General features: G+C 42.6%; 2 protein-coding genes and 1 non-coding gene across 3 annotated transcripts; 2 read left to right on the top strand and 1 right to left on the bottom strand.

The window, feature by feature from the left end:
* Positions 1 to 3,255: 3,255 nt before the first annotated feature.
* Positions 3,256 to 13,403, top strand: MAK16 (MAK16 homolog). The gene is made up of 10 exons (XM_077760733.1): positions 3,256 to 3,342; positions 6,098 to 6,147; positions 6,240 to 6,349; positions 6,455 to 6,519; positions 6,702 to 6,853; positions 8,058 to 8,112; positions 10,935 to 11,009; positions 11,715 to 11,825; positions 12,550 to 12,615; positions 12,783 to 13,403. The coding sequence occupies exons 1-10, from the start codon at positions 3,328 to 3,330 to the stop codon at positions 12,975 to 12,977; spliced, it is 894 nt and encodes a 297-aa protein (XP_077616859.1). The 5' UTR covers positions 3,256 to 3,327; the 3' UTR covers positions 12,978 to 13,403.
* On the bottom strand, positions 13,394 to 21,013 carry TTI2 (TELO2 interacting protein 2). Its single transcript, XM_077760720.1, has 7 exons — positions 19,973 to 21,013; positions 18,448 to 18,634; positions 17,820 to 17,912; positions 15,577 to 15,764; positions 15,355 to 15,498; positions 14,493 to 14,655; positions 13,394 to 13,609 (listed from the first exon to the last, which is right to left on the bottom strand). Exons 1-7 carry the CDS (start codon positions 20,617 to 20,619, stop codon positions 13,505 to 13,507), a joined length of 1,527 nt encoding a protein of 508 aa, XP_077616846.1. The 5' UTR covers positions 20,620 to 21,013; the 3' UTR covers positions 13,394 to 13,504.
* A 329-nt stretch (positions 21,014 to 21,342) lies between these two features.
* On the top strand, positions 21,343 to 21,446 carry LOC144229012 (small nucleolar RNA U13). Its single transcript, XR_013334325.1, has one exon. It is a non-coding gene; the product is annotated as a small nucleolar RNA U13 (small nucleolar RNA).
* The last annotated feature ends 5,094 nt before the right edge of the window (positions 21,447 to 26,540 follow it).

Raw genomic sequence — 26,540 nt, 5'->3', positions numbered from 1 at the left:
CAAAACATATCCAACTCAACATCAAAAACAAAAACCAATTGGATTTTTAAAAAATGGGCAGCAGACCTGAATGTACAGTTTTCCAAAGAAGACATCCAAATAGCCGACAGACATATAAAAAAGTATTCAACATCACTAATCATTGGGGAAATAAAAACCAAAACCACAGGGAGATACCACCTCACACCAATCAGAAAGGCCAGTATGAAAGAGATAAGAAATAACAAGTACTGGTTAGGAAGTGGAGAAGAAGGACCTGCGTACTGCTGGTGGGAATGTAATTGGTACAGCCACTATGGAGAACGGTATGGAGACCCCTCAAAAAGTTAAAAATACTACTACCATATGATCCAGTAATTCCACTTCTGGGTATTTACCTGAAGAAAATGAAACATTAACTCAAAAACAGCTATACAGTTGACCCTTGGACAATGCAGGAGTTAGGGGCATGCCAACCCCCCCCCGGCATACATATTTGGTGTATGTATTATACACTGTATTCTGACCATAAACTAAGCTAGAAAGATGAAAATGTTCAGAAAATCCTAAGGGAAAAAAATATGTGTACAGTACTATATACTTTATTAAAAAAAATTCACATATAAATGGACCCATAGAATTCAAACCCATGTTGTTGAAATGTTAATGGTATGCACCCCCACATTCGTTGCAGCATTATTTAATACCTGAAGATACGGAAACAGGTGTCTATCAATTGATGAATGGGTAAGAAAATGCAGTATATATACACAATGGAATATTATTCAGCCATTAAAAATGAAATCTTGCCATTTTGTGAAGTGAATGGACCTAGAGGGCATTATGGTAAGTAAGTTAGAGAAGGACAAATACCATATGATCTCACTTACATGTGGAATCTAAGAAACCAAAACAAAGGCAACAAAGCTCATAGACACAGAACAGAATGTTTGCAGGAGGGGAGAGAAATGGGTGAAGGGAATCAAAAGGCAAACTTCTAGTTACAAAAATGACATAGTGATTTAATTTGCAGACGGTGATTATAGTTAAAAGTATGTATTACATATTTGAACGTTGTGAAGAGAGGTCTTTAAAGTTCTTATCATTAGAAAAAAATTATAATTGGGGCACTTGGGTGGCTCAGTCGGTTAAGCGTCCGACTTTGGCTCAGGTCATGATCTCATGGTTCTTGGGTTTGAGCCCCGCATCGGGCTCTGTGCTGACAGCTAGCTCAGAGCCTGGAGCCTGCTTCAGATTCTGTTCCTCCCTCTCTCTCTGACCCTCCCCTGCTCATGCTGTCTCTCTCTCTCTCTCAGAAATAAATAAAAAACATTAAAATTTTTTTAAAAAAGAAAATTATAATTATATAGTGACAGATGCTAACTAGGCTTATTATGGTGATCCTCTTGCAATATATACATATATCAATCATTATTTTTTACTACTGAAACTAATATATTTCAATAGTTTTAAAAAAACTATTCACCAGATTCACATGTTGGTGGTGAGCAGGGAAAGAGTGTGATTCTAAATCAAACTGAAAAATCTATCACTTCCCCAACTTAAAACAATCTGAGTAGGGTGGTGTGGTGCCCCTTATGAGTATTTTTTAGCTTTTTCTTTTTTTTTTTAATGTTTTATTTATTTCTGAGAGAGAGACAGCGTGAGCAGGAGAGGGTCAGAGAGAGAGGGAGACACAGAATCTGAAGACAGGCTCCAGGCTCTGAGCTAGCTGTCAGCACAGAGCCCTACGGGGCTCGAACCCACAGATCGTGAGACCATGACCTGAGCCGAAGTCGCTTAACCGAGTCACCCAGGCACCCCGAGTATCATTTAGCTTTTGATTTCTTCAACATTATTTTTTTTTTAATATTTTATTTATTTCTAGGAGAGAGAGAGAGAGACAGCATGAGCAGGGGAGGGTCAGAGAGAGAGGGAGTCACAGACTCCGAAACAGGCTCCAGGCTCTGAGCTGGCAGTCAGCACGGAGCCCGACGCGGGGCTCGAACCCACGAACCGCGAGATCATGACCTAAGCGAAAGTCGGACGCTTAACCGACTAAGCCACCCAGGCGCCCCTTCAACATTATTTTTTAAGAAGCTTCATCTTTCTATTTATTTTTTCAGTAATCTCTACTCCCAAGTTAGGGCTGAACGCAAGACTTGGAGATCAAGAGATGCATCATCTACCAATTGAGCCAGCCAGGCACCCTTTTTCCACATTATTTTAAACTTGATTTTACTAACATAAAAGGGCATGTGTGTGTGACAAGTCTTTAAACCAGGGAAAGCAAGTAGGCGAATGAGAACCATCACAACTGTTTTTTATTAAGCAATGTAAACTATGCATTTAGCATACCTCTAGGCCTCACATACCCCCATTTTTCAAACGGGATAATTTGCTAAAGGTCTACTGACTTTGCCCAAAGATATTTAGTAAATAGCAGTTGTTTTTTATAACCTAAGTTTGGCTCCAAAAACCAGTGTTAAATCAATGTTTTCCAGTGGTGTGGCTCTAATTCAGCTTTCACCTGCATGAAGCAAAATCACATTACTTATATTTATTGTATATTGTGATATGCAAATTAAGCGCCCACTCTTATTCCGAGACTGTACCTTTTTTACCATTTCGGTGTTCAACGGAACTTTCTTTTGAAAAATGGTGTGAGCTAATAAAGGTTTTCTTTCTCCCATTAAAATACAAAGCGGGAGAAAGCTGTTAGTCCTCCGATTTTTTTTTTTTTTAATATTCTCTACTCCGTGAATTTCAAAGGTCAGGACCCAATTCCACACCAAACGGGAGTGTCTGCGGGGTTAAGTGGGGGACGAGTGAGCGCGGGAAGAAGGGTCTCAGGTGAAGAAGGACCGAGTTTGAGCTCCACAGTCTGGGGGACAAGGAGTAAAACCAACGCGGCCCGGAGGGGGTCCGCGCTTTCCCGGACGCACTCCGGGACCGAGGAGGCCCGGCGGCCGGCGAGGGACAGCCAATCCTCAGGGACAGTCACAACCGGCGCTTTGGACTACGGCGTGCCCAGCGACCTCTGCGCTCCAGGACTCGACCGACTCCTGCGCGGGGTGGCTGGAGACGGGGGTCCAAGCCGGGTTTACAGTCCCAGGGTGAGCCCGGTGACAAGATCTACGCGGCGACACGAGCGCGCGGCGCCCGTCCGAACGTGGCGGCGGACGTGGAGACGCGGCCGGAAGTTAGACCGCCAGGAGGCGCTGTGCAAGCCGGCGAAATCAGAATTCTCGCGATAGGTGAGACTGGGCTTTCCGGAAGTGATTCCCCGGAAGAAGCATGGTTGCTCCCCAGATCGGACCGGGATTTGCACGCTGAGCCGCCGGCACCATGCAGTCAGATGACGTGAGTGTCCTGTTTTCTCTGCCACCTGGGTTCTCCTGCTTTAGGAGGCTCGGAAGCCACATACTTAGCTGGCCTATTAGCGTTGTGTCGCTCCGGAACCGAGGCTTCCAAAACCCCGATTTCCGAGCGTGGGGATCTCACGTGTCTACCCGGGATCTCCAGCCCGCTGCCTTAGCGGCTTGAACAGGCCAGAACAGCGCCACTCAGTCCACAGGGTTGGATTACCCAGTCCCCGGTGCCCAGCAGTGAAGGACTTTGCCTGTGGTGTCTCTGGACGTGGGAGGCGCGAGTCGGGGCGAGGTTGGGGATGGTTTAGACATCAGATTTCAAGATCCCGTTCTTCCGTGTACATGTTACCTTAAAATCTAATTTTGCTGTGTTAGGTTTTTCTTCACATTTGTTCCTGGTCTGCCCACGTCTTAATTTTTGGAAGCATCCGCGATTCATTTAATTAGTCCTGAGAAATACAGAAGCGCTTACAGTGTGCCAGGCACTGTGGTAATTACTGGAGATTTAGTTTTTAATAAGCCAGACAAAAGACCTCTGCTTTTCTGGAGCACTCTGATGGAGGGGACAGATGGTAAACAAGTGAACAAACTGAAAACCATTGTACTGTGTAATAATACTGTGAAAGGAAGAGCGAGGTTGATGAAGGAGAGAGTAATTAGGAGACACCACTTCAGACAACGCTGATCTGGGAAGGTTTCTCTGAATAAAAGACATTTGAACTGAGATCTAAAAGATGAGAATGAACCATCATTGAGGAGCTGAGGGGAAAGCAAAATCCCTGGGAAGTAGGAACAGTACAATACAAAGGTCTGGAGGTGAGAGAGAAGGAATGTATTAAAGAATATTGATGTGACCTGTGCTGTAGGAATCTAGGGAAAAGAGAGGTAATGAAGTTGGATATGCTTGCAGAACGAGATCAGGTAGTGTCTGTTAGGGCTTTTAATGGGAAATGACATCTGACTTCGTGAAAAGTTGTCTAGTTTTGTGAAAGGCTTTTGAAGGAGAGAAAGCATAAAAGCAAGGAGACCTAGAGTATGATGAAAGTAGTTTTTTTTTTTTTAAATGTTTTATTTATTTCTAGGAGAGAGAGAGAGAGACAGCGTGAACAGGGGAGGGTCAGAGAGAGAGGGAGTCACAGACTGAAACAGGCTCCAGGCTCCGAGCTGGCAGTCAGCACAGAGCCCGACGCGGGGCTCGAACCCACGAACCGCGAGATCATGACCTAAGCGAAAGTCGGATGCTTAACCGACTAAGCCACCCAGGCGCCCCCGATGAAAGTAGTTTTAACTCTGGTTGTAAGGGTTGAGATGTAAAGAAGTGGATGGATTTGAGATCTGTATTATCAGTATAACCAAAAAGACTATGTGATGGATTCAGTGATGAGGAAAAGGAAGTATTCAAAGGATTTGGGATTTGAACAAACAGTTCAGTGGTGGTTTTATTTATGGGGTGGGGAAGGAACACATTATTCTTACAAGAGGTGTGGAATAAAGAGCTTCATTTGGACATGTTAATGTATATGATGCCTTCCAGACTTCCAAGTGGAGATGTTAAGTAGGCGGTTGGATATGCACACAAGTCTGTAGCTCAGGAGAGACGTCTGACCAGGAGATGGCAATTTGGGAGTCCTCAACTTACAGATGACATTTAAAGCCACAAGCCAGAATGAGCGCCTACTTTCCCAGTTTCATTTCTCCCTATCTGTCTCCTATCAATCCCCTGCTACACACACATCCTATAAAATTCCCAAAATGTTGTTCTGTTTGTTTACACTTCTTTATGCATTAGGCTTTAACTACTATAGCCTCTTTAAAGCTTTTCCCAATTCCTCAGGGCAGCCCACTCAAAGGCTCCTACAAACTTCTTTTGCGGCACTTAGACCAGTGCTTTGTGATGCTTTGGTTACATTTCTTTCTCCCTATGTAGATAAAACTGTTTAAGGACGCTATCTTCCTTCATTCAACAAATTCTTGAGTGCCTCCTGTGTGTCAGGACTTTAGGATTGTCAGTGCCTTATGTAAATTAAATACACCATCAGTGCTGAATGAAGAAAGAACTCATTAGGTGATAGAAGATAGCGGTAAATGATTTTCTTTTCCCAGATGAGATGAAATTATGGTACATATATCCAGCAATCTAGTTCTGTACAATGGATTATGAACCTATTAAAGTTACAAAATAAATGTAATCTCATTTTTGTTAAAAATATTCATACAGGCATGCTGGTTGCTGGAATGTATGTGTATAGAAAAAATTTGAAAATATTTACAAGATCCTACTAAACTTTTATCTGTGGGGAATGGGGTTATGGTTATTGATAATTTGTATTTTTTTTCTTCAAGAATCTGTGTAAAAAGAAAACAAATCAGACTGTTGTAAAAATGTTGATTTATTTATTTTGAGAGAAAGAGGGAGTGTACTGGCAGGGGAAGGGGAGGGAGAGAGAGAGAGAGAGAGAGAGAATATCCCAAGCAGGCTCCACCATGTTAGCACAGAGCCCAGTGTGGGGCTTGAACTCACAAGCCATGAGGTCATGACCTGAGCTGAAATCCAGAGTCGGATGCTTAACCAACTGAGCCGCCCAGACACTGCACAAATCAGACTGTTTTATAGAGCATGTCTTCCTCCTCTCATTTCTCAGAGACTCCGTTAAGACCTCAGTGAACCAGGGCTCTATGTTTTCTTGGGCTAATACTCCTACCTGTTGGGTCAGAGCAATTAAATGGGTTCTTATTGTGTCTTGCAGGTTATCTGGGACACACTAGGAAACAAGCAATTTTGTTCCTTCAAAATAAGGTGAGTCTGGATTTGCAACTTGGGCAAAGATTCCTTCAATTTTCCTCTTGGTAACCCATCTTACAGTTTTTGCTCCTTTCCTCACATTCTAGAACTAAGACTCAGAGTTTCTGCAGAAATGAATACAGCCTGACCGGACTGTGTAATCGGTCATCTTGTCCCCTGGCAAACAGTCAGTATGCCACTATCAAAGAAGAGAAAGGTAACTCCTTAGTTTGAACTTTCATGAGAACTAGCCCACAGCTTTTAAAAGGATATTCTTTCGTCATCCGTAAACAGTATTAATGGTATTTTCTTTATCCTGCAGGACAGTGCTATTTGTATATGAAGGTTATAGAACGAGCAGCTTTTCCTAGGCGTCTCTGGGAACGGGTAAGACTTGGGACATAAAATTACAGTGGCCATTGATCAGTAGCAAGCCACATGCTTTTCTCTCTTCCTTGACCACAGCTACATTAAACTTTTGAAGCGAACCTCATTAGGCTCCTGGTAGCATAGCAGTGAAGACCTAATCATTCACCCTCACTCTTCAAGCTTTGTTTTTCTATTTATAGGTCCGGCTTCATAAAAACTATGAGAAAGCACTGGAGCAAATAGATGAAAATCTGATTTATTGGCCTCGTTTTATTCGACACAAGTGTAAGCAGAGATTCACCAAGATCACCCAGTACCTGATTAGAATTAGAAAACTTACATTAAAGCGACAGTAAGTATTTAGATCATTCATCTATTATATGTATTTTTAAGTCTTTCCTTGGATCATATTATGAAGATGAGAGACTGTAGTAATGGTTCTTATTAAATTCAATTTCAGGTAACCTTTTATGATATGTTAAGAAGAAGAAAGTTTACCTCTGGTTAAAGTTGTGCACTTTGATTTTGCAGGATTTAAAAAACAGTATAGGAGGGGTACCTGGGTAGCTCAGTTGGTTAAGCATCTGAATCTTGATTTCAGCTCAGGTCATGATCTCTCGGTTCGTGGGATCAAGCCCCATATCAGGCTACACGCTGACAGAGCAGAACCTGCTTGGGATTCTCTTTCTCCCTCTCTCTCTCTCTGCCCTTCTCCTGCTCACACATACAGGCTCACTTGCACTCTGCTCTCTCTCAAAATAAATAAAAACTTAAAAAAAATAAAGAACAATATAGTAGAACTTGATGATCCTCTCCTGTCTGAAAATCAGCGGCAGGAAATTGTGTAACTCCTTGACACAATCATAAAATTAGGAATTTGACAATGACCTAAAAAATGTGAATAAATAAGAATGTAAGAACTTTACTCTGGGTTCACTGAAAACCAATTTTAAAAAGTGATGTGAAATCCATGGGACTAATTGGATATCTTCCTAAGGAGTGATAGGTCCTAATACTTCATTGTGACATGCAGAGAAAGCTAAAGGTGTCAGTCTTCTATAAGGCAATTTTTTTTTTAATGTTCATTTTTGAGAAAGAGCATGTGAGAGTTGGGGGTCAGGGGGAGCAGAGAGAGAAGAGGACAGAGGATCCGAAGCAGGCCCTGCACTGACAGTAGTGAGCCCGATATGGGGCTTGAACTCACAAACTGTAAGATAGATCGTGATCCAAGCCAAAGTCAGACACTTAACTGACTGAGCCACCCAAGCACCCCTGCAGAAAACTCTTTTAGTTAACTGAACGATTAATCATGAAGCATTGTGAGTGCCCTCAGAAGTCTCAGAATGCCCAAAGAAGACAAAAAGTAAAATAAAAAATATGTGTAAAAATGTGTGATTTGTTGTAGTATTAATTACTTAGGGAATTGTTAAGTATATAATTTGGCTATATTGTGCTGAGCCCTACAAAATCACCTCCAATCCTATTTTCTCATTTTTTTTAAGGAACACACAAAACATGCACTTGGGATTTCTGATAATGTGTTTTATTTTCCATAGGAGGAAACTTGTTCCCTTGAGTAAGAAGGTGGAACGGAGGGAAAAAAGAAGAGAGGTAACTTATCCTTCTTGTATTCAGCGCTTTTGTATTTCATTGAGGGTAGGGCTCTGTAGGTAAGGATCATGAGAAAGACTCAGTCACCATTTCCTGTGAACGGTTCGGGCCTCGGGTAATAGTTTGCTAACGGATAACAGTGTAAGTTGGGTAAGATCAGATATTCGTATTTTTTGTTTTAATTTTTTTTGTATTTTTATTTATTTCTAGGAGAGAGAGAGAGACAGCGTGAGCAGGGGAGGGTCAGAGAGAGAGGGAGATACAGACTCTGAAATAGGCTCCAGGCTCTGAGCTGGCAGTCAGCACAGAGCCCGACGCGGGGCTCGAACCCACGAACCGCGAGATCATGACCTAAGTGAAAGCCGGACGCTTAACCGACTAAGCCACCCAGGCGCCCCGGGATATTCGTATTTTAAGATTATGAATTTCAGGGCAGGCGAAAATAAGGGTTCTTGGGAATATATTTAATGGAGAACAGAGAAAATACCTTGCCTGAAATTCTTGAGGTTAAGTATTTTAGAAATCAGAATTTGGGGGGACACCTGGATGGCTCAGTCAGTCAAGTGTCTGACTTTGGCTCTGGTCATAATCTCATGGTCTGTGAATTCGAACCCTGCATCAGGCCTATGCTGACAGCTCAGAGCCTGGAGCCTGCTTCAGATGCTGCATCTCCCATTCTCTCTGTGCCTCCCCCATTGACACTTTGTCTCTCTGTCTCTCAAAAATAATTAAACATTAAAAAGAGAAATCAGAATTTTGGCATGTTGCCAATCTTANTCTGTTTGGGTTTTTTTTCTTGTTTGTTTTGTTTCTCAAATACCACTTTCTCTTTATCCATTCATCAATCTATGGACACTTGGGCTGCTCCCATAGGCTATTTTAAATAATGCTGCCATAGACATACGGGTGTGTGTATCCCTTTGAATTAGCATTTTTGGTTTTGGGGGGAAATACCCAGTAGTGCGATGGCTGGATTGTGGTGTAGTTCATTTTTAACTTTTTAGGACTCTCCATACTGTTTTCTACAGCAACTACACCAGTTTGCATTCCCACCAACAATGCAAAAGGGTTTCTCCACATCTTCATCAACACTTGATGTTTCTTGTGTTTTTGATTTTAGCCATTCTGACAGGTGTGAGGTGATATCTCATTGTAGTTTTGATTTGCATTTCCGTGATGAGTGATGTTGAGCATCTTTTCATGGATCTTTTAGCCATCTGGGTGTCTTTGATGAAATGTCTGTTCGTGTTTTCTGCCCGTTTTTATTTATTTTTAAGTTTATTTTGAGAGAGAGTGTGTGCGCGCGCGCACAAGTTGGGGGGGAGGGGTAGAGGGAGGGAGAGAGAGAGAGAGAAAGAGAGAGAATCCTGAGCAGGCTCTGCATTGCCAGTGCAGAACCCAATGTGGGGATCAAACCCATTAACCATGAGATCATGACCCTGAGCTGAAGTCAGACGCTTAACCAACTGAGCCATCCAGGCGCCCTTGCCCATTTTTAGATTGGATTGTTTTTTGGGTATTGAGTAATATCAGTTATTTATGTACTAACCCTTTATCAGATATGCTATTTGCAGGTATTTTTTTCCATTGCGTAGGTTGCCTTTTAGTTTTGCTGATTGTTTCCTTCACTGTACAAAAATGTTTTAGTTTAATATAGTCTCAATAGTTTATTTTTGCATTTATTTCCCTTGCCTCAGGAGACATGTGTAGAAGAATGTTGTTGCTATGTATGGCCAATGTCAGAGAATACTGCCTGTTCCCCTTTCCAGGATTTTTATGGTTTGGTTCTCATATTTAGGCCTTTAATCTGTTTTGAGTTTATTTTTGTGTGTACGGTGAAAGAAAGTGGTCCAGTTTCATTACTTTGCCTGCAGCTCTTCAGTTTTTCCAACAGTGCTTACTGAAGAGACTTTCCCATTGCATATTTCATTCCTTCTTCGTCAAAGATTAATTGGCCATATAACTGTAAATTTATTTCTGGATTTTCTGTTTTATTCCATTGATTTATGGGTCTATTTTAATGCCAGCAGCATACTGTTTTAACTACTATTGGTACTATAACTTGAAGTCTGGAATTGTGGTATCTTCAGTTTTTTCTTTTGCAACATAGCTCTGCAGTGAAATATAAGATAGTTCACGCTATCGCAGGCCCGACCCTGCTTAGCTTCTGAGATCAGACGACATTGGGCACATTCAGGGTGGTATGGCCGTAGACCTACTATTTCTAATTCTAACAAAGCCTCCGTTTATAAGACTTGAAGATCTGTCATGATCTTTACTATTAAATTAATATGGCCTTAAGACTGGCTGGAAAGAGAGTGAGGTTAGATATTTATGATTTGTTTGTGGGTGGTACAGGTTGATGCCATGTGTCATTTTCAGTGAGGTCACTAGAGGAAGAGATTTTTAATCTTATTTTTCTGTCATAGAATCTAACGTGGTTTTAGAAAACGGTATGAGTAAAGGTCTCTACTTCTTTTTCTCAGCTTTTACAAAATCTGTTTCAGGATTGTTACTTTTCTAAGACACTTACATGTATGTAGATCTGCATCCTTTCTAGATCCATGAAAGGCTTTGGTAGCATTTAATTTAGAATGCTATTATAAAACCATAGGAACTGTTTTAATTGAAAAGATTCTAAGGCTTGAGAGGGAAAGGAGAAATCTATCTGGTTGGAGAGGCAAAAGTCCCAGTGGTAGCAAGAGGGGTAAAAGTGATTTTTTTTTTCTGTAAATAAAAATGTGACAGTTTCTTTTACTTCTACAGGCTGAAAAATGAGTACTAATGAGGTAAATGGGTTTACTCATATTTTTCTGTTACAGGAAAAGGCATTAATAGCTGCTCAGCTGGACAATGCCATTGAAAAGGAATTGCTGGAGAGACTGAAACAAGACACGGTAAGAAAGCTAGGAAGTTTGGGATATAAATTTTACCTTTTAGACAGTAATAGTTTGCTAGGACATAGTGGGAAGTGTGTTTTACTGCCAAAGATGCTAGAAAGATCTTCATCTTGATTTGCTTCGTGGAATAAAGCAAGTACACAGGCCTTGGCTCCCCCATTTTAGTTCCCGGACACCAACACAAACAATGCCCTGGTGACCTTCAGTGGCCCATCCAGTGTGAGAGAGCTTTCCCTCTGCACCGTGCTGCGCGCTCCTGTTCCTGACCCGACAGTCTTGAGTCTCTGTGTAAAGTCAGGCAGTTTGATCCTCCTGCATATTACGTTAGTCTTCTAAGGTTCTTTAAAATGAGTTATTTCTTCTTAAAAACTAGTGTCATTTACAAGACAAAAAGAATAGACGTTTTCCTTATTTGCTCCCTGTCAGTAAATTTACATTATTCCTACCCGCTGGCTTTATAAACTACTAAGTTTTAAGAGATCAGGTTCCATCCTTCATAGTGTCTGATATTAATCATTATTTAAATGCCAAAAATGGGCTTTTAAGGATACTGTTGGCTCTAGGCTGAAATTAATATAGAAAAATTGTTAGCCATCACATTATTTGCGTTTAATCACGGAGGAGGAAACAATACATTCATTGGATAGTGGACTTCAAGTGTAAAATCCAGATGTCGTTAACGCCAGTCTGTATGTTCTTCAGTATGGCGACATCTACAACTTCCCCATTCATGCCTTCGACAAGGCCCTGGAGCAGCAGGAGGCAGAGAGTGACTCTTCAGACGCTGAGGAGAAAGACGATGAAGATGAAGACGTAAGCCTGTTTGTTCATTTTTGCTTCATGAAGCAGTAATCTGTAGACCTGGATCTTTTATATGTATCTGAGTGACAGACTAGTATTTTCACTCCCCTAACCAAAAATAATTATTTGGTCCTTTTTTCCTATCACGAGATTAATTTTAGTTCAGCCAACAAACTATTAACACGTTGGCAGTTTTATTCTTACTGGCATTCTAAAATTTTTCCTGCAGGGGGACAAATGAAGAATCCTCATCAGCTGACAGAATATACCATTCAGGAACCTGAAATTTATACAGGATTTAATTTCACTATTACTATAGGGGAGGTACTTGAGTGATAGCCTTTTAGAAAAAGGCCAGATTAGCAGGTAATTGCTAATCACGTAGTACACGCACACAGGCACACAGGTGTACTTTCCCCAGCAATAACCCGGTTTTGATAGTTGAAATTAATAGGTTTAACTGAATTGTTTGTAAAGGCTTTCGTATGTAGTTTTTTTTAACAAATTAAAATGAGATGTTTAACCTCTAATGATTTATAGTAGGCATGAGAATTGATATCCCTAAAATGCTTTTAATTCAAAAGTATTAAACTTGGAAGTAAGTAGATTTTGGTTTTGTCTAGTAAGTAGACCATGATTCTGTTTGTTACTGTTGCACTTAGCAAAGAATAAAACTAGATGTGTAAGCTGAGTTTTCATTCTGTATTTTGAACTTAACAGTTATGTTTTGTTTTAGGATGTGGGAAAGAGAGAGTTTGTGGAAGATGATGAGGTGGATGAGAGTGACATAAGTGACTTTGAGGTGAGAGTTATGGGCAAAAAATTGACCTTTGACCTTCAGAGAACAGAAGGTTTCTGAACACACACGGAGGCAGATCAGTTGTCTAGTTCTAAATTGAGAGGACAATGAAAGGAGTTTGGGGAATGAATCTAGCATTTTCTCTTTTTTTTCTCTCTCTCTCTCATCAGGATATGGATAAACTGGATGCCAGTAGTGATGAAGGTCAGGATGATGAATCCTCGAGTGAGGAAGAAGAAAAGTCCCCTGAAGCCAAACATAAAGGCAAAATGCCCTTGAAAGGACCTTTGCAGAGAAAACGAGCCTACGTAGAGATAGAGTATGAGCAGGAGACAGAGCCTGTGGCCAAGGCCAAAGCTACATGACTTCCCTTCAGACACTGATAACAGGACTGAACATTTTCAGTATCCTCCTTTCTTCTACCTTACACCTGTATATACCTCCAGTTCTCACTCTTTCATATGGTATTTCACACAATATTTGTGTCTTTGATATTTATGCTGCTTCTGTGGGGCAAGAAATCTGGGAGTGGAAAGCGCCTTAAGTTGTGAACAGAGTATTTTTATAGTGTTGGCATATGTTTTGAAGTAACAGCTTGAGCCCAAGAAGCTTAACAGATGAATTTGTGGGTGTAAACATTTCTATTCTAGATTTTCAATGCTACCCACCTGTTTTCTTTGGTATCCTTCCTCCCCGCCCCCCACCTTTATTTAGAAATGTTCAGACTTCAGTTGTTCTTGTTCTCCTTTCCCTACTTCTGTGGGAATAAAAGAAGGAAAAAGAAGATCTAAGTTCCACTGTTTAGTGTAAAACTCCTTTTTTTCTTAAGTAATTCCATATATACAGTTGGAACAAGAAGAACAGCCTTTCTGTTTGAGGAGTAAGACAAATCTTAAGTTCCATCGCAGGGCGTGCCTTTGGAACCCTGCTGGACTTTTCTCATACAGTCCACCACCTTGGCGTCTTCACAGCTTTGGAGAATTTTGACCAGGAGACCCTGAAACATGAAAAATAGGCTCTGATTTTTTTTTAATTGATATTTATTTTCCTTTTACCTTGGTTCTTGGTACCTTACTCAAAGAAAGAAAGAATGGCTGAGACTAGGGAACAGTTCGTGGGACACGTGTCACTTGAAAACCGTGTTGGCATGCATGCACGCGTCCTGCCACCGCAGGAGGAAGTGGACTGACCCAGCCAGTGCAAATCAGACTGGATCCAGGACTCGAAAACTGCCAGAGATTAGTAAAGAGCCAACACGAAGTAATTTGAATAAACTGACAAAACAGATAATACTCCCTATAAATATTTTTTGGATATGAATTTTTTTCATTGCTGCTTTATAACCTGAAGATTTCTAAAGGGGATAAGAAATGAGGCAATAGTTTATGTATGTAAATATACACACAGCCATTATATGCTTTGGCTTTGAGAAGATGACTTTTGTGAAATGTGAAACTAAAGGAAGAATGCCCATGTAAATAAAAACAAGGAAAAATACAGGTGCCCTAGAAGACGTTTCTGGGATCTGAGTTACTCGATATTACTACTCCTTGGTGGCTTATTATAGCTCATTATTTCATCCTTAAAAAAAAAAAAAAAAACAGATGATTAAAACAGAACTTAAGTTTTAAGAACTCTTAAGTCTTTTGCCTGTTTTCTATCCTCACCCCAGAGACATCTCCTGATCCTCTTGCCTTTTGGTCTAAATAACTGAAAAGCTTTAAAAGTTGAATTAAGGTGTTCATCCACCTTTACTGAAGGTTACAGGGCTCCAAGATGAAGCCCTGAACGATGCATGTTCATTTACAAACATAGTCACACATGTGAACAGTAAATTATAGTCCCAGGAGCTCCCTAAGGGCCAGGTTGCAGACTCCTACCTTCACTTGTCCTTGACAGCAGTGGTCCAGGAGAATCAGGCAATCTGTGGTCTCCTCTAACAAGGTGCTCTTAACAGGCTCAGGTGTAAGGTTTGGATCCCTTGCTACGTCACATATCAGTTTCAAGAGAGCCTTCAATAAGACCACAAGTCTACAGGAAACTCTGGAATCGGGAAGAAAAAAGTTAGGTTCATACTCTAAACCAGGATATTAAAATGGACACTTCGAAAGCCATCTAAGTTGTAAAGCCCTCATTTCCTAAATGAAGGAATTGGAGTTAAATGAAAAGACAGTGGAGCTGGAAGCAGAACTAGAGGCCAGACGCCAGATTTCTGAACTTGGAGCCCTTCTGTCTGCAGCATAGCACCTATATACACACTCCGGCCTGCCACGCCAGGAGCCTGGTTCTACTGTAAGGAAATAGCCCCTCCTGGAAAGTGAGAAGTGGGATCTCTGCTTACCTGAGGCTTTTACTTTGGGCCAGAGAACAGAGGGTAGCCCACAGGCCTTTAACTTTTATACAGTCTTAGGCCTGAATATGCTTGGCTTCTGGGATCTAATTGTCAATTAGAATTTTCTGTCATTTGATTCCAGATCCTAGCTCACCCTCAGTTAAGCCCAACCTATTTACTTAACTTCTTAGCATTTCTGGAAATTTTTTATTTTGATAAAAAAAGTTCTGGAAAAGGATAGTCATGATGATGTACAAAATTGTGAAGGTACTTAATGTCACTGAATCCATTTTAAATGGCAAATTTATGTAGGTTTTTTTACAATTTAAAAAAAAAAACACTTAAAAGACTTAATGGAAGCTGAGGAACAATTTAGCTTGTAGTGCAACCTGCCCACTTGGCTGTTTTACCTGGGCCAAGCGTACTGCATGAGAAGTTTTAAGGTTTCCAGTATCTTCAATCTCGCCTCCTCCTCTGGTCCATCATAAACCTCCAGGTAACCAATGATGACTCGCTCCAGCCTCTTCAAGTGCCGGACGGTTAGGATCCCCAACCTAGAAAGGAAAGAGAAGACTTGGCACCAAGGGGATAAACTTGAGGAGTGTGGCCAGACCTGCGGCTCGTACACTTGCCTCCTCACAAACACTGGTAGGTTTCTCGCGTAGGTCCTGCGCAAGAGAAGGCGGTGCTCTGGCTCCATGTGGGTCAGGATCAACTGCAGCACCTCGTCACAGTGCGTGGTGGCTCGAGCCGCACCTCCCTTCCAGTGCAGCCCTTTCTCCAGGACAGGAAACAAGTCCAGCAGACACGAGAGCACAGCCTGGGAGGAAGTAACAGAGAAGGGTTCATCCATCTGCATTCACTGACTTGTCTAGCAACTTTATTATCTGTCCTTGGGGGCCACGCTACATAATTCTGAAAGATAACCAGTAAAAATACAATATTACTTTTTTTTAACGTTTATTTTTGGGAAAGCATGAGTGGGGGAGGGCAGAAAGAGAGGGAGAGAATCCCAAGCAGGCTCTGCGCTGACAGGATGGCAGCATGGGCCTTGAAATCCCAAACTGTGAGATCATGACCTGAGCTGATATCTACAATCAGATGCTTAACCAACTGAGCCAGCCAGGCGCCCCAAGTGTATATTACTTTATATTCTTTTTGTGTATGTGTGTGTGTTTATTTTTGAGAGAGAGAGGGAGAGACAGACACAGTGCAAGCAGGGGAGAGGCAGAGAGAGGGAGACACAGAATGTGAAGCAGGCTCTAGGCTCTAAGCTGTTGGCACAGAGCCCTATGTGGGGCTCAAACTCAAACCACGAGATCATGACCTGAGCCAAAGTCAGACGCTTAACCAACTGAGCCACTCAGGCACCCCGTACTTTCTATTTTCAAATTTGCTTTACATTATCTCCAAACAAGTTATCTTTGCTAAACTGAAATGGGACTTTATGAGCAAACCTGGGACTTTAACCCAAATTAAATTTTTTTTCATGTTTATTATCTATTTCATGAGAGCATGAGCAGTGGACGAACAGAGAACAAGAGAGAATCCTAAACTGTGAGATCATGACCTGAGCTGAAATCAAGAGCTGGACGCTCCACCAACTGAGCCACCCAGGTGCCCCAGACTTTAACCCCAGAGTCTAAGTCTATTGCCATTAAATATCTAAGTTTAAGCAGTTGTTATACACACTGACAATAAACCACTCCTAAACAGAATCTAAGATAGTCCTCAGCTGTGCCCGGTTTGACCACCCTATCTCAAGTTTCAGAGTCAAGGCTCTCCTGGGATTTTTGTTTTTTCTTAGTTTTGTTTTGAAACCACTATCTAAAGAGCCCTAAGCTTTTGGTTCTTAGTTCCTGGATCCTCAATTTAATACCTAAATTAACATCTCAAATGAAAGGTGGCAGGAGAGTGGGGGAAGGGAAGGCAGGCATAAAAGTTATTTCTACCTCTGACTTTATATAACTTGTTTTCTCTGTCTTCAGAATGTTCTCCCATCCTAAGAAAGTTCTATTCATCTTTCAAATATCCCCTCCTTCCCAAATCCTCCTAAAACTATCCCAACACCACCAAACCTGGTTAGTTGCCTTTTGCCAGACACTCCCTGCACTTTATACAAATGTCTTTTAATAGATTTATCACTCTGCACTGTAAGGCATGTAAAAATACTCATTTATTTATATGTCTTTCCAAAGGGTTTCATAAAGCCAGAAACACTGTTTGTTCATTCATCCTGGTTACTAGTACACAGTAGGTATTTAATGGGTACCAGATGAAAGAATGGCACTGTCACATCTAACATACAAGGAGTTCCAACTGAGTGGACAGCAGCAGAGAAGAATGCTTAGATTAATAAAAGTAGAACTTTTAACACATAAAGCCACCCTCAAATAATACGGAATCGACCCAAATGAAGACAAAACACTGGCTTTTCTGTGGCGATTCAGCAATGCAGACACCTGCTTAGTACTGAGCCATTTTCACTAGTGATCTGCTACCTCTTTACTTTCAAGCTGCCTAGGACTTAGTTATCATGCTCACTTTTCAAGAGACGAAAATGTCTCCACTATTCTTACACAATGGCACCTTCTACTCAAATCTGAGAACTGCGACCCACAGTTAGAAACAAATCTCACAGGGGCGCCTGGGTGGCTTAGTCGGTTAAGCGTCCGACTTTCGCTTAGGTCATGATCTCGCGGTTTGTGGGTTCGAGCCCCGCGTCGGGCTCTGTGCTGACTGCCAGCTCAGAGCCTGGAGCCTGTTTCAGTCAGTGGCTCCCTCTCTCTGACCCTCCCCTGCTCACGCTGTCTCTCTCTCTCTCTCTCCTAGAAATAAATAAAACATTAAAAAAAAAAAGAAATCTCACAATTACCTGGGTGAGCTGGTGCTCCGGCATGTACAGGTGGTTGAAAAGGGCATGGTACAGGACCTGGGCTCTGTTATACTGGAGCAAATCAGCAGCTGGCTGCAAGCAAATTACCCAATTAAACATTTCTCAAGGGTGCCAAAACGTTGCTGATTTTTGAAACTGAATTATGGGGACATAGGATCTCTTATACCACAGGATTCATAACAGCACTCTCAGCAGAAGCATGCCAGGCCCATAAGAGCACTCTCTCCTGTGTATATTTTAAAAGCTCCATGACACAGTTAAGAGGAAAAAAACCAAAAAGTTTCCTTGAGTACAGCCTGCACATTTGGGTATAATCCCTTTCAGTTTCCCATTCTTTTGCTCCTTGACACTCAACTGTTAATTACTCAAGGTCTGGTTATTCATTTTGACATGCATGACAATGGCCCACGTGTCTTCCATATACTACCTATCGGATACAATCTACTAGGGTGGTGGAAGGAACATACAAAGAAAAAATATAAATAAGTGAATTTTTCCACATAACAGCATTAATAGAAGGTAATAGGAGATAGAAAAAGCAACCATCGGGATACCATGACCCGGTCTGTCCTATCAACACAGATGACAGAGGGCAGAGTTTGCTCACCACATTTAGCACAATGTGATGGAGGCACTGGACACCCAGGATTTTGTTCTCGGTTTGATAGTCATCCGAGATGAGCAGTGACGGGGGAAGTATCCTTTCCAGATGTTGGTTCAGCCAGGGTCGAGTGACCTGCTGCAGAGTCCATGAGAAGACATGTTTGGTGGCAGGGTTATTCTTCCAGGATTCTCTAAGTGGAAATGTGAAGCCACATGAAGTATAGTGACACGGTGTTAGCCAGCAAAGAAAATTAACCTCTTCAAGCTAAACAAAGCATTACCTTATCCTTGAATACATCCCCCAAAGATATCTCAAGTTATGCATATTAAATCACAATAACTTAACACTAAATACATTTCACAATCACCCAGGGCTCTGGGTCTACAGCTAATCCAATGAGAAGGATCGATTTATAACCACAGCTTGTAAAGAATCTGTGGTTGATGGTGTGGGTGATTACAGAGGAGATGTGCTGACAAAGGAGACAGAAGGAAAGGAAATGTCTTCAGCATCATTATAATTATTGTAAGAGAGTAAATGAATCAATATTTGAACAGCAATTTACAACTTATAAAGTGGGTATATACACTTCACTCAACTAACCTTCAAAATAGCTGTGTAAGAGATAATATCTTTCTATTACAAAAAAATTAAACAGGTTCAGAGAGGCTCTCTGACCTGGTCCTACTCAGAAGCAATAAAAAGAAGTTTTGTTTTTGTTTTTTTACTTTACAGGCTACCTCAAAACCAAGCCTTTAAACTCCTGGTAAGTTCCTGGTAAGTGACAGTTACCTACACATTTTTCCTCTCATGGCTCCAGGGTTATAAGCACTAAGAAAGTAACAGGTGGAACGCACAGAAAAAAAGCCAACAGCGATCTAAAGGGTGTTTTTCATCCCAAACGTTGTTTCCATATCCAAACCATCCTTACTAATAACTACTGATGAGTTTCAAGACCCAAGTTTAAATTCAAACCACTTAAGTTTAAATCCTCCCCAAATCCCATTCTCACCTAACTTAAGAATTCAGAATAAATAATTTGGACAGAACTTCCATTGCCAAAGGCAGTTGTCAGGAGGGCGAGAAAGCACTAGAAAATCGGAGTCTGAAGACCTGGCCTCTAATGCAGAACTTGTCAATATCTAATGTTATTTACTGCAAATCACCTTTCTGGGCCTTAAGGGATCTCCTATTGCAACCTTTATCTACTGATGAAAAAACCCGAGTTTCTTCGAGCTCTAACATTCTAAAACATTACGCTGAAGCTCTAGTTAGTAGCCCTTTCAACAAGACTACTCACTTATTCATGGGACGCCCGGGTGGCTCAGTCGGTTAAGCGTCCGACTTCGGCTCAGGTTATGATCCTGCTGTTCACGAGTTCAAGCCCCACGTCGGGCTCTGTGCTGACAGCTCAGAGCCAGGAGCCTGCTTCAGATTCTGTCTCTCTCTCTCTGTCTCTCTGTCCCTCCCCGTCTGTGCTCTCTCTCTCTCTCTCAAAATTAAGTAAATATTAAAAAAAAATACTCACTTATTCAAATCGGGTTTGAGAAGCTCCATTATTAAAATAAATCTCCCTTTCTCGTCCTCACTTTCTCCGCGCAGAAATCCTGCCACAGAACCATGCTCAGTAACTTGAAGGAGTAAGGCGAGCACCTCTCCAGCAACGTCACGAGAACCAAGGTTGGTCCATGGTTGTTCCAAGCTGTGTGTGACCGCAAAAATATACACAGTTCCTGCCAAGTCACGTAGGCCTGTCTTCCAAGTAGGGCAAACCAAAGAATTCTTGGCCGCTGCAATTTTCCCCAATAGTTTAAGAAACAGTAACCCAACTGCTGCCGCTTTCTCGGCCACTTCAGAGTAACCGTGACCTCTGCCTTCCTGCTCCTTGGGTGGGGCTGCGTACTTCTCGAGGGCTTTTGCCACCTGCCCCAGCATCTCGGGCATTCCGCGGAGCGATGTGCCACTCCCTTCAAAAAACTGATCACATTCCGCGGCTTCTATTAGGGCACTGAGGTCCTGAATTGCTGCACCTTTGTCCTTGCCCCGTCGGGACTCCTGGCTGGTAAGACGGTGCAAAATCTGGGCGAAGGACTGTCCGAGGGCGGAGGAAGGCCGCTCTCCCGGCAAGGAAGCGCCTTCCCGCGAAGGGGACTCCCGAGAGCGGTCCTGCTCCATCCCTCGGGCCGCGGCAGTGATGAGCTGGTCTCCCCCAGAGAACCAAGGTCGAGGCTGGTGGGGATCCGCTAGACAATGGTCACTCGGATGCTGGAATTCTCCCAAAGAAAACCACTAAAACTAAATAAAACGGCAAGACGCCTGGGGGACGGAGGACCACGAGTCTATCCAGCATAAGAGTAGTCTCATCAACAGTAAAGTCTAAAGAGGAAAAGGCGCAGGAAAGGCAAAGGAGCCTCTCTGGGAGTAAGAATCTCAGACTCTCAGCTAAAGATGAAAAACAAAACCAAAAGCCTAAGAGTTTAAGAACTAAACCCCTAAGGCACGACCAGAACACCCCCACGGTCGCCTGCAGACCTTCCAGCACGCCTACGCCGATCCGCGTCCGGACCCAGCTCTCCTCGCTGCCGCAAAGCACAAAGCTAGCTTCCGCCGATATTGACGCAACACTCCGTCATTTCACGACCTCCTGTCGTAAAGCAACAGAGATGCCCGTTCCAGAAAAGGTGGAGTTTGAGAGAAAAATTTGCATAGACATATCCTCTTGATAATTTTGTTCCTGTGTTCATTTATTAAGGTAGGAAAAAAAGAACACCGTCGATGAGGTTTTAAACGCCTACAGGATTTTACTGTTGAGACCGAGTATATAGGTACTGTGTGTGTCACCCTTTGTGAGACGTCAGTGGGACACCCTTGGAGCTCCGTAACGGGGCCCGCGCGCCGATCCTTTTGTAGTTCATAAGCGTGATGATTGGGTGCTCACGCCGTTGTGTGACATGTGCCGCCCTTAAACCTTGTTACGACGCAGGCACATTACCCGTCTGACGTGAACTTGGAGGATCCTCTTACCAAAATGTGCAAAGTTAGCAATTTTTTCATTCGTAGGGAATTTTTTTGATTGTAGGTAGTTAAACGGCGTTTTTTTTGGTTGGGTTTAAGCACCAGTTTTTCAGCTTGGGAGTCTGGCTCCGTGCTGCGTGAGGTTCCTTTAGGTGGATATCCGTGGGCTGCTGGGGGGTCCAGTGCTATAGTTGGGCGAGAGGGGCTTCTGAGACCCGACCCCGCCTGGCCTGGTGCCGCCCGGGGACTGGGGGACGCGCCTTGGGCGGCGGTGCAGCCGCGCGCAGTACTGGGTCTGGGCGGCAGACGGCGCCCGGAGCGGGCCAGGCAACGTGCAGGTTCGAGCAGGGGACCGCAGCCACCCAGCGGGCTCTGGGTAGGCGGAAGGGACCCCCACGGCCCAGTGTGACAGCTGCTTCTAGCCCGCGTCCTGTTGCGTCGCCACTGCGTGTCGCCTCGCCGCGGGTTCCGTGAGGGTATTGTGTCCAGACGACCCGGGCTCCCCGGCGGCGCGTAACGGTGTGCCTGGCTGTCCCTGGGAGATTGTTCGTGACTTCATTTCCCCCCGCATCGTGGGAGCTCGAGAAGCAGAGTTCATTGGTGCTAAGGCGGGAGTGGCAGCGCGGAGAAGTGGGCGTCGCACGCCGACAGGGGTCGGAGAGCAGGCTTGGCTTCTCCGAGGGGGCCCCTCGGCTGGCAGCCCCGCGCCTCTGCCACGCACCCAGCGGGTCGCCTCCTGCCTTTGGGATTCCTGTGCCCCACCCACACCCCCGAGAATCCAGAAAACTGTAGGGTTTTCCGATCGTGGGGTGTATGTTTGTAGAGAGGGAGGTTCTCCTCCCCAGGTGGTGATTAGGGTCTGGGGAGACTTAGAGGACTCGGGTCCCACCTGCGAGAGGGCACCATTTGTGGGTATGCTATCTGCCATGTCTTCCTTGCTCCCTTCCTAGTTCACTCGCTGTGTGACCTTGGAGAAAAATGTTCAGTAACCTCTCTGTGCCCTAATTCCTTTAACGGCAAAATGTGAGGAACGATAGTCCCTACCTGTTAGGACTGTTACGAAAACTAAAGGAGTTAAAAATGTGTCCGTAGCTCAGAGCAGGCTCTGGGGAGTGTTACATTCTGCACAGGCGGTAGCTTTTAGTTGTTAAACCACAGCTTATGTATTAATTGACATTTCCTCTTTTGAGGGAATTTTGTGGTTAGGACCCTTCCTCTTTGCCTCTTTCATTTGGCCCTGCCTTCTCTGAGCAATTGGTGGCACTCATGATTTTCTAAGTCATTTCAAACACTGAGTTCATCCCATGGGGATTCGCCCATGTTAAGGCCCACGTGGGAGCAAGATGCCAATCAACAGACTGGTACTGTGTCCCTCCTGTGTGTCAGCCTCTTTTCCCTGTTCTACCCACTGCTTGTGCTAAGTGGATCCAAGATCTCACTCCCTTGTGAGCCAAGTACTTGTATTGCAGAGGCCTCCCCCTCTTCACTCTGAGTTTCCTGAGGCCAGAGACCATGTCTTTATCCCCAGTGCCTGGCACAATTTAGCGATGCAGTAAACGTTTGTTGAACCCACATGTCTGTGCACAGAAGACTGGATGAATAAACCACGGTACATTCACACAATGCAGTTCTGTGCAGCTTTACAAAAGAATGAAGACCATCTCTGTGGAAGGCCACCCAACTCTGGGATGTGAGTGAAAGCAAGGCTGGGACCTGGTATATGTTGCCTTCCTTGTAAGAAAGATATGTATATTTCCTTACATTTTAAAGAAGCAGTGAAAATATAAATCACAAACTAATAAAAATGGTTGCCTACAAGAAAGAAACAGATGAAAGAGATGGAAATGGGAGCTAGACTTATTTTCATGTATTGTGTTTTATAACTTGACTTTGGAATCATGTAAATCGTTTACGTGATCAGTTTTTAAAAGAAAATAGCAGGGGTGCCTGGGTGGCTCAGACAGTTAAGGGTCCGACTTCAGGTCGGGTCATGATCTCACGGTTCATGGGTTCGAGCCCCATTTCAAGCTCTGTGCTGACAGCTCAGAGCCTGGAGCCTGTTTCAGATTCAGTATCTCCTCTCTGCCCCTCCCCTGCTCATGCTCTCTCTCTCTCTCTCTCTCTCTCTCACAAATAAAACATTGTAAAAATTAAAAAAAAAAAAAAGAAAAAGAAAATAGCAAAGCATTTTCCAAAAGGACAAAAAAAGCCATTTATCAAAGTATATCAGGAGTTACTGACATAACCACATGGAGGAACAAGAAACTGACTTTAGCGCTCATTATTTTGACTATATATTCTTAGTGGGACACATCCTAAGGATAAAAAAGAATGGCCAAGAAATCAAGCTGCATTTAATAACAGCATTTGTTAGTAATAATGCTGGCATTGTTATTTAGATGCTATTGTGTGTATTTGTATTTTACATACATATGCGTAAATAAAATAGTAAATAATTACTTGAATTGATATTGCTAGAAACCAAGGTCTTCAGTGAAAGATGAAGAGATACAAGTATCGAAATCCATGATGTTAGGGATAAGTTGTAGAATGGAAAATTTGCATTGGCAATGATAGTATGAATTCATGATTAACTTTTCTCTTTTTTTTTATTAAATGTTTTTATTTATTTTTGAGAGACAAGAGCACAAGCAGGGGAAGGAGAGAGAGGGAGGGAGACACAGATACAAAGCAGGCTCCAGGCTCTGAGATGTCAGCACAGAGCCTGATGTGGGACTCGAACTCACGAACTGCAAGATCATGACCTGAGCCAAAGTCGGACGCTTAACTGACTGAGCATCCCAGGCGTCCCTAATTTTTCTCTTTCTACAAAATACATGTCTGTAGGCTGTGTCCACTGAAAAGGCCAAGAAGAATGGCAGTCCCTTGGCAATCCTAGGTCCAAATGGATCATCTAAATGCCATCGCCCACTAAAGAGGAACAAAGACCTCTTTAGGAAATGACTGATTTCAGAACCAGAGCAGGGATTGTGTAAAATGAGCCTGTGACGTTTTGTTATGCCAGAAAGCAAGGTAGCTATCAAATGCTACTGAAATTATGTCCAAAGAACCCAAGAGCAAGTAGAAAGGGACGCTCTTTGGCTAAAGATGGAACAGTTTGGGCTCAATAAAGAATAATGACAGATTTGATCGTAACCTATCTGTATAAATCTATGAAGACAAAGGAATATTTTTTTAATCCTCATTGCTTGTTCTTGTATCACCTAAGGAACTAGCTCCTTGTTTGGAAAACTGGTAAATAAGAGGAAAAAAATCAAGTGTCTATTCTGCTATTATTTCAGGGTACCCAAATAGTTTGGAAAGATAATCAATGCAACAGAAGGGTTAGACTTAGAGATTCACTCTTCACAACACCTAATGAAGCAGCGGGACAAGGCAACAACGGCTTCACAGCATGGCTATTAAAAGTATGAGGTGGGGACCGCCAGGCTGGCTCAGTGAGTGAACATGTGACTCCTGATCTCAGGGTTGTGAGTCCACGCCCCATGTTGAGCATGGAGATTACTTACAAATAAAAATTTTTTTAAAGTAGGAGGTGAAACGTAAGTGGGAAACAATGGCTGGAAGGAGCTAAAACCCCTGAACCCACTGATTCATCTTAACACCGTCACTAAGAGTGAGACAGACAGATAACCATGTGCCTCCTGTTGCAATGCAATCTTCTTGCACAAAAAAAAATTGAACCTTCATCTATTCAAACTTCTAGATCTAACTACCAAGTAAATGGAAAGAAATATCGAGGACAGACAGATGAATGGAGACAATGATGGTATAATCAGCCAAACAAGGATATGGGAAGGTCCACAAATTACAGTTTCTTCAAGAAATAACTAGCATGAAAGAAATGGAGTGGAAGGAGAACTGATAGAAATTAAAAGCTTTTAAAGATGTCTCAAACAAATGCAGCGTTGGATCTTGTTTTCAATAAGTTGGAAAGGGGCGCCTGGGTGGCTTANAAAAAAAAAATAAAAATGAGAGTCATTTTTAGATGATGTCTAGAATCAAGAACGCTGTAGAGAATTGGAATGCCTATACATTGGTGGTTGAAACGTAAAATGATGCAGCTACTGTGGAAAGCAGCTTGACGATTTCTCAAAAAGCAGGGCATAGAGTAACCCAGAGTTCAACACATGACTCAGCAATCCTGTTCCTAGCTGTAGAGCCCAGAGAATGAACAACACATATTCTTCCAAGAACTTGGACACAGATGTTCACAGCAGCATTGTCATTGATGATACCTGGAAGAGGAAACAACCTCGAAGTCCATAAACTGCTAAATGAATAAACAATGTGGTATATACGTGCAGTGAAATATTACTCAGCTATAAAAAGGAATGAGGTTCTCACTCATGCTACAATATGGATGAACCATGAAGGCATTATGCTAAGCGCAATTAGCCAGACACAAAAATTCCATTTAGGGGCGCCTGGGTGGCTCAGTCATCTAAGTGTCTGACTTCGACTTAGGTTATGATCTCGCAGTTTGTGAGTTCGAGCCCCACGTACATTGGGCTCTGTACTGACAGCTTGGAACCTGGAGCCTGTTTTGGATTCTGTGTCTCCTTCTCTCTCTGTCCCTCCCCCAATCATGCTCTGTCTCTCAAAAATAAATAAATGTTAAAAAATTTTAAAAAAAGATTCCATTTACATCAAATGTCTAGAAGAAACAAGTCAGAGTCAGAAAGGGGGTGATGGGGAGAAGGGAGAATTGAGGCTCACTGCTAACAGTTATGGAGTTTCTTTTTAGGGAGGTAAGAATGTTCTGGAATTAGCTAGTGATGACCATTGCCCAACCTCATAAATATACTAAAGCCTACTGAATTCTATACTTTAAAAAGGTGAATCCTTTGGTATGTGGATTAAGTCTCAATTAAAACATTAAAAAAGTATTGAGTTTCCTCCTCCCTCAGAGCTTTTCCTTATGTGCAATGAATGTTTCTCTAATAGTAGAAATTAGAACTGACAAAATTTTTTTAATCTTTTTTTATGTTTACTTATTTTTGAGAGAGAGAGACAGAGAGCGAGAGCACATGAGCAGGGAGGGGCAGAGAGAGGTTAGA

The sequence above is a fragment of the Crocuta crocuta genome, unplaced genomic scaffold (assembly GCF_008692635.1).
Source record: "Crocuta crocuta isolate KB4526 unplaced genomic scaffold, BGI_CrCroc_1.0 scaffold546, whole genome shotgun sequence".
Taxonomy (NCBI): domain Eukaryota; kingdom Metazoa; phylum Chordata; class Mammalia; order Carnivora; family Hyaenidae; genus Crocuta; species Crocuta crocuta.
The sequence above is the reverse complement of the archived record's forward strand: the minus strand, read 5'-3'. Positions and strand labels throughout refer to the sequence as shown.